This window comes from Hemitrygon akajei, chromosome 6, assembly GCF_048418815.1.
Source record: "Hemitrygon akajei chromosome 6, sHemAka1.3, whole genome shotgun sequence".
In the NCBI taxonomy this organism is placed as follows: Eukaryota; Metazoa; Chordata; class Chondrichthyes; order Myliobatiformes; family Dasyatidae; genus Hemitrygon; species Hemitrygon akajei.
In genome coordinates this window covers 36924573-36939292 of record NC_133129.1, presented here as the reverse complement: position 1 = coordinate 36939292, position 14720 = coordinate 36924573, and the positions used below count along the sequence as shown (strand labels likewise).

Below are 14720 nucleotides of genomic sequence, written 5' to 3'. Positions count from 1 at the left end.
CCTTCAGCATTTTGTGTGTGTTACTCTATTTTTCCATGATTACCAACTTCACTAAAACCTGTGTGAATGAGTGTGTGCTTCCAAAAACTTGCCGTAGATTCCCAAACCAAAAGCCATGATTGAACCAGGAGGTATCTCATCTGCTGAGGGCTAGATCTGTGGCATTCAAGTCTGATAACCACAGTCTGTACATGAAAACTAGGTATGACTGGTGGAAGGTTGAAGAGGTGAAGAGTGATTGATTTCTGATTCTTGGGTAATAAAGACAAATGGAAATAGAATAATTTAACAAATATTTTTAACTGTTTTAGCTGTGAGAGAAAATCTGGTGTTATGACTTTTGCCCTTGATTTTTCCATTTAGCTTCATAAGAATTTTGCTGGGCTATGGAAATTTAAGCAGGGACCAACGATTAAATTTTGTCAAAGAGCTGGCTCAGCTGTAAAGTACTGAATGCAAAATCTGTATTTTAAAAAAAAAAACTGAATGCTGGGAATTCTCAGCATGTCATGTGACATTATTGTAGAGAGAAAAATAATTAGTGTTTCAGGTATGTGACCAAGCATTTAACTTGTCTTATTGACTATTGGTAGATGCATTGTAGTTTTTCAGGTACAATGACTGTCCTTGACATTGAGGCTGCACCTACCTGACCAATTATTCCAGAACTCCTTATTGCCACACTTGAACTCATTGAAAATTAGAAAGTTCTTCTCTGGTTGGACTTGTACCTTGAAGAAGGAAAAGTGGTTATTTTTAGTCAGTGATCTTGGTCCCCAGGGAATTGCTGTAGAAATTCCTTGGGAAGTATTCTCGGGTTATCACTGGCTATCTTCCCTCCATCTTAATGTCAGAAATATTAAGCAAAGATTTCGAAGATGAAACAAAGATTTCAGTTGCATTTAAAATTTTGTAGCTAATGGACCTGTCTGTGCCCACATGCAGGAAGATCTGGATGATGTTTGTTTGCACTAATTAATGACAAGTAATATTTATGGCACACTCTTAGTATCCTATCAACCACAATTTACAAGCTACCCTGCAGTTATATTGCACAGCTCCCAAATTACTCCCATCACCTAGTACATATGCAGCAGGTGTGTGAGAGTATTGCCAGCTTTGAGGTCCTCTCTAAATTTTGTAATACCCTGATTTAGAAACATACCTCCATTGTTTTAATGGTCACTGAATTGAAATACTGGCACTCTCTAACTAATTACATTGTGAGCACCTTTGTCAGAAGAATGGAAGTGATCCAGGATGGTAGAGCAGAAGCACTTTCTTAGACTCAGAGAATTGTTGCTTTGATAACTATACCCATACCCTGTGAATGAATTAAAGTAAAATTAGATCTACCCAGTTCATTGAACCCAGTAAATTTTCCTTCACCAATTTAGAGGTGTGTTCATAATTATATAGCTTCATCCATAATTATGGATGCACTGATACAGCAAATGGGTTTGGACTTCTCATAATTTGTCTGACCCATGACAGCACCTACATAATTACAATATGTAGACTTGGCTTAGTTAGCTAACAAACCAGTCTGGCTGAATCATATAATCATCAACAGCTTTGCACAGATCTATCCACCTTGGTTGAAACTGTGAAACTCAGGACCATGATCCTTCCCAGACGATTTTTTTCCATTCTGTTTTGTTGGGAGGTACTGAGTTAAGTAGCTGACGTGGTGCCAGGAGCAAATATTTAATTTCTATGCACTCCAAAATGAAAGGACGGAAAAGAATGGCCTTTCTGTAAATTACTTACTTTAATACATCTTTCAATTTTTTTCCTGTATACCACTTCATACAGGGGGAATATTTAATTGAGTTTGAACATTTTTAATTTGCAGAACATAACTATGCACAAATAGCATGTATGTTATAGCCAGTCTGTGTGAATAAGGTTTTGAATATGTTATACTCCATTACTGATTGAATTTTTGACGGGTGGAATTGGTCACAGCAATTTTGGAAAACTCTTATCAAATGTGCTTGCTAGAACATTGGATATTTTTTTAATTGGAGAAATGGGGAAACAGCCCTTGCCATGACAGATCTGTTTGGAATTGTGCTTGAATATTGCTCATCTTGTGTACCTCACCTTATTTTGTGGGGATTGATATTGAAGAAGGGTAAGCCTTTAGGCTTAAAATAAGGTGTGAATCATTCATGTCTGTGTTGGGAAGTTTCTCCACTCAGAAGGTGCTTTCATTTTAGAATTCCCTCTGCCAAAATGCAGTGGAAACTCAATCATTGATTTCATTAAAAGCAGGGATTTATCATTTTCTGGATATTAAGAGAATGAAAGATATCTGGATGGTGCAGAAAAATGGCTCAGAGGTAAAAGATCGTTTAAGATGTTGATGAGAAGCTGATCTGGACCAGCTGGTTTACTCTTGCAACCCATTGTTATGTTATTATGGAAATATAAAATTTTATTATTGCAGGTATGTATAAAGGGGCCAAATGTGTTTTCTGGTTACCTAAAAGACCCTGAGAAAACTGCAGAAGCTCTGGATACGGATGACTGGTTGCACACTGGGGATATAGGAAAGTGGCTGCCGGTAAGATTCAAGTTTGTTTAGTGTCATTTCCAGTGCACAAGTGTAAAGGAAAACAAAATCATTGTTACTCTGGATCTGATGCAGCACAAATAAAAAACCAAAATAAGATAATAATTGCAAAACACTTAATAAATATAAGTAAATAAATAAATACATAAGATAGCTTTTATACATAGACAGATTGTATGTCCGTAAAGTGACTCCAGGCACAGTAGTGTCTGTACATAAGGTGACTGACAGGAAATGATAAAGTAATGGTGATGAGGGGTGTGGACGGGTAGGTTAGTTGATGGAGGTGCTGATCATCCTTGCTGCTTGGGGAAAGTAACTGCTTTTTGAGCCTGGAGGTCCAGCATGGTTGCTACGTAGCCTCCTCTCTGGTGGAAGTGGGACAAATATTCTATGAGCATAGTGGGTGATGTTATTGGCACTTTTCCAGTACTTTTCTGTATATACATATGTCCTTGACTAACCTGTTTGTTACCTTTACGGTTAAGTGCAATTGACTTGCAAGACAATTACATTAGTTTAGAACTCTGAAAAGCAGAAATGCACAGAATCCTACACATTATATTTTTGTAAATGTTAGAATACTCATTATATTTTTCTCTTATTTTTATAACCTTATCTTATAGAAAGGATATTATTGTTAATATGGTACTTCACACTGTTCAACGGTACTTGAGATATGTACAAGCTGTCTTGGACTCTGGTTCTGTCAGCTATTTCTGATCCTGTAGCTGTTTTTCCAGTATGAACTCAGATTGCAAGCATTTATTCAAGGGATGCTGGTATGGTGGTGGTAAGGGGAGGATAATAAAGTGAACATTAAACTACTTCCATGATTATTGTGATTGATCACACTTAATCCCTTTAACAATATGGAAAGATTCCCATTGCGTTTTTTTTTAGCAGTGGGACATCCATTCAGGAGGTTCTTTTATTAATGCAAATGGTAAGAAATATTCAATCTGGGACATAGAGAGCTGCATCAATACACACTATTACATTCAAAGAACCATCCCTCAACACAGCGGTAAAAGAGGGCTTATTTGGGTAGCTGGATTCCCAGCAAAGTTTGAATATGCAGAGGTTTTTCAGCAGTTGGGATGTCATCCTATTGTAAATATATACACATTTACACATGATAAATGCCAGTATGATTAGGTATTAGAAGCCCCTTTTATTCATTTAGTGACAGAATTTAAATCCTACAGGTGACTATTCTGAAAGTTTGAAATAGCTTGCGCAAGCAGAAGGAATATATGTAATATATCTAATCCTATCTAAACATGCAGTAGCAGATGATGATAAGGATATTTTCTCTTTTTAAACGAGTATCTCTTTTTAAATCTTTATTTAATGTTCATTTAAAATAAAGTGCTAAGGAACCAAAGACTGAGAATTGGATTATAAAGAGACATGGTACCTTTTCATCAAACTGGCATAAAAAGTGTTATGTGCTGTTTTGAAGTCATTACACACACTTTCAGCAGAAATCTCATTCCATGAAATACTAGAAAGACATTCCCAGCACAACTGTTAATTTTCTTTTTGTATTTAGGGCACATGATAATGTCGTCTACTGATCAAAAGAAATTGGATCAAAACGACATGATGAATTGTAGTTCTGAGGAAGATTTGCTGTTTTGCATTAACAGAACTGGTTTATCTTCCCACAGATCCTGCTTGACTGAATTCTTCCAGCATTTCTATTCTTGCTTTGGTTTCTAGCATCTGCTGTTTTATGTTTTGTAAATATGTGACTGGCTCTGGTAAAGGAACAGAAAACTGAATCCTGTTGCTTTTCTTTTAAAACAGAATGGGACTCTGAAGATAATTGATCGCAAAAAGCACATATTCAAATTGGCACAGGGCGAGTACATAGCACCTGAAAAAATTGAGAACATCTATGTGAGGTCTGAGCCAGTTGCTCAGGTGTTTGTTCACGGTGACAGTCTGCAGGTAAATCCAGTCTCTGCACTTCTAATTGGAACTTAGTTCTATTCTACAATTGAAATGTTACAGCTTTCAAGTAGAACATTGTAGCTGAAGTTTAGATTGGATGGTACAATCAAGCAAGTTGCTTATTCACACTGAAGCATTTTGTGCTTCTGCCCAGGATTTAACTCCCTCCTGGCTACACTCTGAACAGGTCACTTAATGGTTTTGCCTCTCAATAAATCAAACTAATTTACGAATTAAAGGCCTGCTAGAACTGGAAAGTATTCTCAAGTAGGTTTGCTTTAGTTTCCTCAGCAGTCCCTTGGGCTCAAGGATGACTTGCTTCCACTCTAGGTTTGTTTGATCTGGCATGGCCAAAGAGGTCAATGTTGGGTATTATGGGAAGGTGTGCAGTCATTCTATCATTTGGGCTGGGCTTCTCTGTGCTCTCAACACATGGTCATGAGCTTCTGAAGGTGTTGACATTTGAGTGAGTTGACTGACTGTAATTAGGATTTTACTGTTGGAGAATTTGTCCCAGAGAGAGATACTGGGAATGGGAATGGAGATGTAGTATTGGTGGTGCATCTCCAGTACTTTCATGTGGCTTTGGAAGTAATTGGTTAGTCCTATGTCACACCAGCAGACAGGCAAGAGGTACCAGATGGAGTTGGTGGGTAGTGATGTATCTCTCATCCAGAACCTTGCATTGTCCTGTAGTCCTTGTACCAAGACTGTGTTGGAAATAGTTTTTCTTTGCCTGTTTTATTTGAACCTGTTATAATCTTAAGAGGTTTAAATTTTAAATCTTTCTCAACTTCTTTTGTTTCCAAGAAAATCAACCCCAGCTTTTCCAACATAATTTGATAACTAAAATCATTCATTTCTGGAACCATATGGTCACTCTCCTTTGAAAAGGAAAAGGCTGTAATGCTGGAGCTTTACAAGGCATTGATCAGACCACACTGATTTTTATGCAACAGAAATTCCCCCCCACCCCCTGCCTCCGACTTTCTTATTCTGACTCATCTTTTTTCCAGTCCTGATGAAAGGTCTCGGCCCAAAACTTCGGCTGTGCTTTTTTTCCATAGATGCTGCCTGGCCTGCCGAGTTCCTCCAGCATTTTGTGTGTTTGTTGCTTGGATTTCCAGCAACTGCAAATTTTCTCTTCTTTGTGGTTATATCTTTGTGAGCAGCTTTTGTCCCTTTATTTAAGACGGGATGTGCTGGCATTGAAGAGGGTCTGGCAGAGGTTCACAAGAATGATTCCGGGAATGAGGAATGTTTGATGACTCTGGGGCTCTACTTGCTGGAGTTCAGAAGAATGAGGTGGGATCTCATTGAAACCTATCGAAAATTGAAAGACCTGGATGTAGTGGATGTGGAGAGGATGTTTCCTGTAGTAGGTTGGTCTAAGACCAGAAGACACAGTCTCAGAATTGGGGGACATCTCTTTCAAACAGATGATGAGGAATTTCTTCAGCCAGAGGGTGGTGAATCAGTGGAATTCTTTGCCACAGATGGCTATGGAGGCCAAGTTATTGGGTATATTTAAAGCAGAGTTGATAAGTCTATGGGCATCAAAGGTTACAAGAGAAGGCAGGAGAATAGGGTTGAAAGGGATAATACATCAGCCATGATGGAATGGCAGAGCACTCTCAATGGGCCACGTGGTCTAATTCTGCCCCAATGTCTTAGGATCTTATAGAAATTAATCATTCTGCACTGTTTGCTGTAGAAAGTTAAAGAAGACACCAGAATGTGGGAACATCAAGCATCTTCTGTATGCATGTTTGCAAATAGGCATTATTTAACAAGCTTGGAAAATTGACTGGTCCCTTTTTAAATGCATGTTTCTCTGTATATTTTGGGATTGGGGGCAGTGGGGGAAATTAAATATATACACACACACTCCCACTCTATTGGGACTCTTACTTTTCCCTACAATGATTAAAAGATACTTTGCCAGAAACCCTTTGAATCCAACAATGATTTATAAAAAAACACCTTTTTACGTAATATTGGTGTAAGCTTGAAACCTGAAAGGATGTACTGATTTCTTGTATTGCAGGCTTTTCTGGTGGGAATTGTGATACCTGATCCTGAGGTGTTAACTGACTGGGCCCTAAAGAGGCATATTAAAGGATCATTTGAAGATTTATGTAAAAGCAAGGCAAGTACTGTGATCTAAAGATCCATTTGTACAATGAGTTCACTACACTTTAAAAAAAAAATTGCTTATTTATTTTCATTCCTCTTGATTGAAATGGTAGCAGGAGTTTGCCAATGTAGAGTATGTTACAGGGTATGTTCCTGTTTGATCACCGTTCAGGATAAGTAGAATTGGACGGGGATTAATTACTTTGTCTTATCATGGTGCTCTATCGCATTCACTGCCTTGGATTAATAGAATCATAGAACACTACAGCATAGACACAGGCCCTTCGGTCCATATGGTCTATTCTGGCTTGTCCTTCTACCTTGTCCCATTTACCTGCATTTCGATCACTGCTCTCCACACCTCTCTTATCTATGTACTTAACCAAACTTGTCTTAAAGGGCGGCATGGTAGTGGGGTAATTAGTGTGATGCTTTATAGCGTGTAAGATTGGTGTGCATTTCCCATCCGTGTCTGTAAGGAGTTTGTATAGAACGTAGAACAGTGAAGCACAGGTACAGGCCGCTCGATCCACAGTGTTGTGCTAAACCAGATAAAAAGCAAATCAAAAACACCCAAGCACTAATGCCTCCTACCTACACAATGTCCATATTTGTCCATCTTCCTTACATCCATGTGCCTATCTAAATGTCTCTTAAAAGCCTCTAATGCATTTACCTGTAAAACCGTACCAGGCAGCACATTGCAGGCATCCACCATTCTCTGAGTGGAAAAAAAGCATCCCTCATATCCCCTTTTAAACCTACCCCAACTCGCCTTCAATTCAATGCCCTCTGGTATTAGACATTTCAATCCTGGTAAACACATACTCCCTGTTTACTCTATCTATACCCCTCATAATCTTATAAACCACTATGAAATCTCCCCTCAGCCTCTGGCGCTCCAGAGAAAACAACCCAAGTTTATCCAGCCTCTCATGATAGCACATGCCCTCTAAAACAGCCAGCATCCTAGTAAACTCAGAGATTAAGGGAGCTAGGGCTTTACTCTTTGGAGAGAAGGAGGATGAGAGGAGACATGATAGAGGTGTACAAGATATTAAGAGGAATAGACAGAGTGGATAGCCAGCACCTCTTCCCCAGGGCACCACTGCTCAATACAAGAGGACATGGCTTTAAGGTAAGGGGAGGGAAGTTCAAGGGGGATATTAGAGGAAGGTTTTTTCGCTCAGAGAGTGGTTGGTGCGTGGAATGCACTGCCTGAGTCAGTGGTGGAGGCAGATACGTTAGTGAAGTCTAAGAGACTACTAGATAGGTATATGGAGGAATTTAAGGTGGGGGGTTATATGGGAGGCAGGGTTTGAGGGTCGGCACAACATTGTGGGCCGAAGGGCCTGTAATGTGCTGTACTGTTTTATGTTCTAAACCTTTTCTGCACCATTTCCAAAGCCTCAGCACCCTTCCCATAGTGGGGTGAGCAGAACTGCATGCAATACTCCAGATGTGGCCTAACCAGTGTTTAATAAAGTCGCAACATAACCTTTTGACTTTTGAACTCAATGCCTCGACGAATAAAAGCAAGCATTCCACAAGCCGCCTTAACCACCTTATCAACCTGTGTAGCCACTTTCAAGGAGCTGTGAACTTGGATCCCAAGGTCTCTCTGCTCAGCAACACTGTTAAGGATCTTGCCTGCAACAGTGTACGGTCTCCTTGCATTTACCCTCCCAAGTACAACACCTTGCATTTATCTGGGTTGAGCATCATCGGCCTCTGCAACTGATCTACGTTGCATTGTATTCTTTGCCAGTGTTCCACACTGTCCACAACTCCACCAATCTTAGTATCATCTGCAGACTTACTCACCTACCCATCTATATTTTCATCCAGGACATTTCTACACATGGCAAACAGCAGAGGTCCCAGCACAGATCGCTGTGGAACACCACTAATTAGAGTCCTCCAGACTGAACAAGTCCCTTCAACCATTGCACTCAGTCTTCTATGCGTAAGCCAGTTCTGAATCCAAACAGCCAATTTGCCGCAGACACCTTCATCTTAATCTTCTGGATTTGCTTCCCATGAGGGACTTCGTCAAATGCCTGACTAAAATCCAGATAGACAACATCCGCCTACCTGCCCTCATCAATCTCGCTTATCACCTTGTCAAAAAATTCAATCAAGTTGCCAAGACACAACCTGCCCTGTACAAAGCCATGCTGGGTCTCTCTAATTAGGCCATGGGTTTCCAAATGTTTATATATCCTGATTGCTGGCGAAGAATTTTCACCAGCAATTTTCCTACAACTGATGTGAGTCTCACTGGTCTATAGTTCCCAGGACTTTTCCTTGTTCCCTGCTTTAATAGAGGTACAGCATTAGCCACTCACCAGTCCTCTGGGACATCACCTGTGCAGAGAGGACAGGAAGATGCTGGTCAGGGCCCCAGCACTCTCGTCTCATGCCTCCATCAATAACCAGGGGTAAATTCCATCAGGCCCTGGGGACTTGTCCACCTTAATACTCATTAGAAGGCCCAACACTTCCTCCTCCTTGACCTCTAAACACCGTAATGTATTTATACACTCAGCACTGATCTCCTGGTCCTCCATGACTTTTTCCTTGGTAAATACTGAAGCAAAGTACTCATTAAGTACCTCACTCACATTCTCTGCATTGAAGCAAATGTTACCCCCTTTTATCCTTGTGTGGTTCTATCCTTTCCCTAGTCATTTTCTTGTTCTTGATTTATGTATAGATTGCCTTGGGATTCACCTTGCCCTTGCCAAGGACTTTGCATGCCCCCTCCTGGCTCTCCTAATTTCCTTCTTTATTCTTTCCTGGCTGCTTTATAGTCATCATGTGCTTTGTTTGATCCTAACTTCCTAAGTTTTACATACTTCTTTTACTTAACTGAATTCATCACCTCTGGACATCCAAGGTTCTCTTATCTTTCCATCCCTGTCCTTCCTTCTGACAGTAACATACTTTTCCTATGCTCTGTGCAATTGATCTTTAAACTCCCTGCACACATGGACTTGCCAGGGAAAAAGGTGTTTCCAATTAACTATGAGCTCTTATTTAATGCCCTTGGAAGTTGCCCTACTCCAATTTAAAACTCTCCCACAAGAACCATATATACAGTGTGGTTTCCTCTGGGTGTTCTTGTTTCTTCCCACGTTCCAAAGATAATATAAGTTAGTGTTAGTAAGTTGCAGGCATGTTATGTTGGTGCTGGAAGCACAGCGACAGTTGTGGGCTGCCTCCAGGACATCTTGGAGATGTTGGACATTGACGCAAACAACACGTTTCATTCTTTCAATATACACATGACAAATCAAGCTTCAAGTATCGACCTTTAGCTATACCCCTCATTTTATATTCTTCTTAAGATCTTTCTTCATTCTACTGCACTCCAGTAAATGAAGTCCCGACCTATTCAACTTTTCTTTGTAACTCAAGACCTGGCAGCTTCCTTATAAATTTTCTCCTCCTTGTAAGTAGGTGACCAAAACTGCACGCAATACCTCCAGTTCAGTTTCAGGTATGTCTTGTATAACTTCAACATTAATCCTAGCTCTTGAACTCTGTGCCTGATGTTCCAAAAACACTCTTTACAACTTCACTCCCTGTGATGCGACTTTCAAGGAACTATGGATCTATATTCCCAGATCCCTTTGTTCTACCGCACACCTCAGTGCCCTACCATTCACTGTGTAAGTTTTAGTTTGGTTTATCTTTCCAAAGTGCAAAACCTCATAGTTGTTTGAATTAAATACCATCTGCCATTTGCAGCCCATTTCCACAGCTGGTCTACATCAATTTGCAATCTTTGATAACCTTAATTACTATCCACTACGTCCCCAATCTTGGTGTCATCTGCAAGTCTACTGATCCAGTTTGCCATATTGTCATCGAAATCATTAATGTAGATGACAAATGATGGACCCAGAACTGACTCCTGCAGCACGCCACTAGTCACAGGCCTCCAGTCAGAGAAGCAACCATCTACTACCACTCACAAGGAAATCTGCAGATGCTGGAAATTCAAAGAACAACACACACAAAATGCTGGTGGAACACATCAGGCCAGGCAGCATCTATAGGGAGAAGCGCTGTCGACGTTTCGGGCCGAGACCCTTCATCAGGACTAACTGAAAGGGAAGATAGTAAGAGATTTGAAAGTAGTGGGGGGAGGGGAAATGCAAAATGATAGGAGAAGACCCGACACAGACTGGGAGACCGTTTCGCTGAACACCTACGCTCGGTCCGCCAGAGAAAGCAGGATCTCCCAGTGGCCACACATTTTAATTCCATGTCCCATTCCCATTCTGATATGTCTATCCATGGCCTCCTCTATTGTCAAAATGAATCCAAACTCAGGTTGGAGGAACAACACCTTATATACCGGCTGGGTAGCCTCCAACCTGATGGCATGAACATTGACTTCTCTAACTTCCGTTAATGCCCCTCCTCCCCTTCTTACCCCATCCCTGACATATTTAGTTGTTTGCCCGTTCTCCATCTCCCTCTGGTGCTCCCCCCACCTCCTTTCTTTCTCCTGAGGCCTCCCGTCCCATAATCCTTTCCCTTCTCCAGCTCCGTATCACTTTTGCCAATCACCTTTCCAGCTCTTAGCTTCATTCCCCCCCCCCCCCCCCCCCGGTCTTCTCCTATCATTTCGCATTTCCCCCTCCCCCCACTACTTTCAAATCTCTTACTATCTTTCCTTTCGGTTAGTCCTGACGAAGGGTCTCGGCCCGAAACGTCGACAGCGCTTCTCCCTATAGATGCTGCCTGGCCTGCTGTGTTCCACCAGCATTTTGTGTGTGTTGTTATCTACTACCACTCTCTGGCTTCTCCTGCTAAGCCAATGTTGAATCCAATTGACTATTTTATCTTGAATAGCAAGCAATTTAACCTTCTGTACCAGCCGCCATGTGTGACTTTGTCAAAAGCCTTGCTAAAATCCAGGTTGAAAAAGTCCACCGCCTTTCCATCATCAAACTTCTTGCTAAACCTCCGTGGAAAGTCCTGTGAGATTAATTAGACGTGACCTGCCACGCACAAAGCCACGTTGACTGTCCCTAGTCATACCCTGGCTATCCAATATTTGTACGTCCTGTCTCTTAGAATACCTTACAGTAATTTACCCACATGTGATATCGGGCTCACCAGCTTATAGTTTTCCAGCTATTTCCTAGAGCCTTTCTCAGACAATGAAACATTAGCTATGCCCATGGCTAAGGGTGTTTTAAATATTTCTGCCAGGGACCTTGCAATACTGCATCACTTGCACTACTGAGTAGAATATTAATAGTTGTGAAGGAAATATAGTAGCCAGTTTGCACGTAGAAAGATTCCAGAAGCAGTGATGTTATAAATGGTCAGTTAAATTGTTTTGGTGTTGGTAGGTATGACATAAATATCGATCAAAGCAACAACACTCTACAGAATTTCAAATAATGTCATTAACAGGCATTTAGACCAAACTTAATGGTGTAAGAAAGGTGGTACTTCTAAAATTGAGCACTGAGTCATCAGCCAAGTTGGTGTGTTTCTGGAAATCTCGACGTAAGAAGCTAAGCAGAGCTTGTCAGTGAATTAATTGGTAACATTTTTTTTTTGTCTTGCACTGTACTGCTGCCACAAAACAACAAATTACACAACTTACAGTGCCTATAAAAAGTATTCACCCCCACCCCCTGAAAGTTTTCATGTAATTTTACAGCATTGAATCATAGTGGATTTAATTTGGCTTTTTTTTTTTGACACAGATTAACAGAAAAGACTCTTTGCGTGTCAAAATGAAAATAGATCCACAACCAAGTGATCTAAATTAATTCTATGTATAAAACTAAGCATTGACCCCCTTTAATGTGGCGCACCAAATCATCACTGGTGCAGCCAATTGGTTTTAGAAGTCACATAATTAGTTAAATGGAGATCTGTTTTTGGAGACCTGTGTGCAGTCAGGTTTTTCAATTGATTGTAGTAAAAATACTGCTGTATTTGGAAGGTCCAACTGCTGGTGAGTCAGTATCGTAGCAAAAACTACACCATGAAGACAAAGGAACACTCCAAGCAACTCTGCTGAAAGGTTATTAAAAAGCACAGGTTAGGAGATAGGGACTTGGAAAATTTCCAAGTCACTGAATATCCCTTGGAGTACGGTTAAGTCAATCATCAAGATATGAAAAGAATATGGCACATATTCTGCCTAGAGCAGGCTGTCCTCAAAAATGGAGTGACCATGCAAGAAGGGGACAAGTGAGGGAGGCCACCAAGATACCCATGACAACTGAGATGGGAAGGACTGCGCATATGACAACTGTTTCCCAGGTGCTTCACCAGTCACAGCTTTATGGGAGAGTGGGAAAGAGAAAGCCTGTGTTGGGGAAAAATAATTTGCATGAAATCTTGGCTTGAGTTTGCCAAAAGTTATGTGGGAGCTGGAAGAAGGTTCTATGGTCTGATGAAATCAAAATTGTGACTTTTGGCCTTCAGACTAAATGCTATGTTTGGTGTAAGGCAAGCACTGCACATCTTCAAAAACACACCATCCCTACCGTGAAGCATGGTGGTAGCTACGTCATGCTGTGGGGATGCTTCACCGCAGCAGGCCCTGGAAGGCTTGTGAAAGTAGAGGGTTAAATGAATGCAGCAAAATACAGGGAAATCCTGGAGGAAAACCTGATGCAGTCTGCAAGAGAACTGTGACTTGGGAGAAGATTTGTTTTCCATCAAGGCAATGACCCCAAGCATAAAGCCAAAGCCACACATGAATGGCTTAAAAACAACAAAGTTAATGCCCCAGATTGGCCAAATTGGCATCCAGACCTCAACTCAATTGAGAATTTGTGGCTGGACTTGAAAAGGGCAATTCACTCGCAATCCCCATGCAATCTGACACAGCTTGAGCAGTTTTGTAAAGAAGAATGTGGAAAAATTGCAGTGTCCAGATGTGCAAAGCTGATAGAGAACTGCTAAAGGTGCATGCACTAAATACTGTATTCAAGGGGGTGAAAACTTATGCAATTAATTATTTTGTGTTTTATATTTGTAATTAATTTGGATCTCTTTGTGGAGATCTGTTTTCACTTTGACATGAAAGATTCTTTTCTGTTGATCGGTGTCAAACAAAGCCAAATTAAGTCCAGTCTGATTCAATGTTGTAAAACAATAAAACATGAAAACTTCCAGGGTGAGGGAATACTTTTTATAGGTACTGTATTTCTGTGCTAATAAACCTGATTCAGTTGTGGAATGTTTTATCTGAATTTGGCTCAAAATATTTTAGTTTATTAGTCAGGTATATTTTCCATAATTAATTTATTAAGATACACAATACAGTGGATTCAGGTTAATTGGGCTATTAGTTAATCAGGGCAGCTGCTTATTTGGGATGACTCTTAAAGAACAAAAACTAATGGAGAAAATAGCTGGGATTGCCTTTGTTTTTTTGAGACAGACACTATGCCAGTTAATTGGCATAGGAGACTGTTGCCAAACAGTTTCTAACTGGTGTTGGTCACATGTAAATGTGTGGCCGTCAGATACTATACTGTGCTTAAAGAAAAAGAGTTTTTCAATAGTGTCAGTTGTGTGTGTTTGTGTTCAAAGAGCAGTGATTTTTGTTGAGAAATAAGCAGTAAGAGAACAAAAAAACTGTTTTACACACTGCCGTTTCAACCATTCAGGCATGGAGAAGTGAGAAATGGCTGGGTGTGAAAATTAAATAATTTCACTATTTCAGCAAGTTAGGAACTTTGAAGAATTTGAAGGTATCGACAATCATCTTCAATGTTACGATGTAAATGAAGACTTGGAGGATGCAATCATCGAAAACATTTTATGAAGGCAGTCCATTATCCACATGAGATGTTGGCACTGATTTGTGTTTCATTTTCAGTCCATCAAAAGAATAAGGCAGCGTAAACTGGATGAATTCCTTTGTTGATAGCTGTTAGGAACCTATACACAGTTTTATAGTACTATGGTCATATTGTTAGTGTTCTGATTTGTTCTATATTTCATTTAAATATATAATTTGTTACTCAGTTATACAGTAGGGTTTTTTTTTGTTCCT

General features: G+C 40.3%; 1 protein-coding gene across 10 annotated transcripts in view; it reads left to right on the top strand.

The window, feature by feature from the left end:
* LOC140728963 (long-chain-fatty-acid--CoA ligase 1-like) overlaps nt 1-14720 on the top strand; it is a 199243-nt gene that overhangs the window by 176652 nt on the left and 7871 nt on the right. For all 10 annotated transcript variants that reach the window (XM_073048125.1, XM_073048126.1, XM_073048131.1 and 7 more), the window contains 3 exons: nt 2453-2569; nt 4391-4534; nt 6585-6686. In XM_073048125.1, the coding sequence (XP_072904226.1) occupies nt 2453-2569; nt 4391-4534; nt 6585-6686 (363 nt within the window). The remainder of the gene's footprint in view (nt 1-2452; nt 2570-4390; nt 4535-6584; nt 6687-14720) is intronic.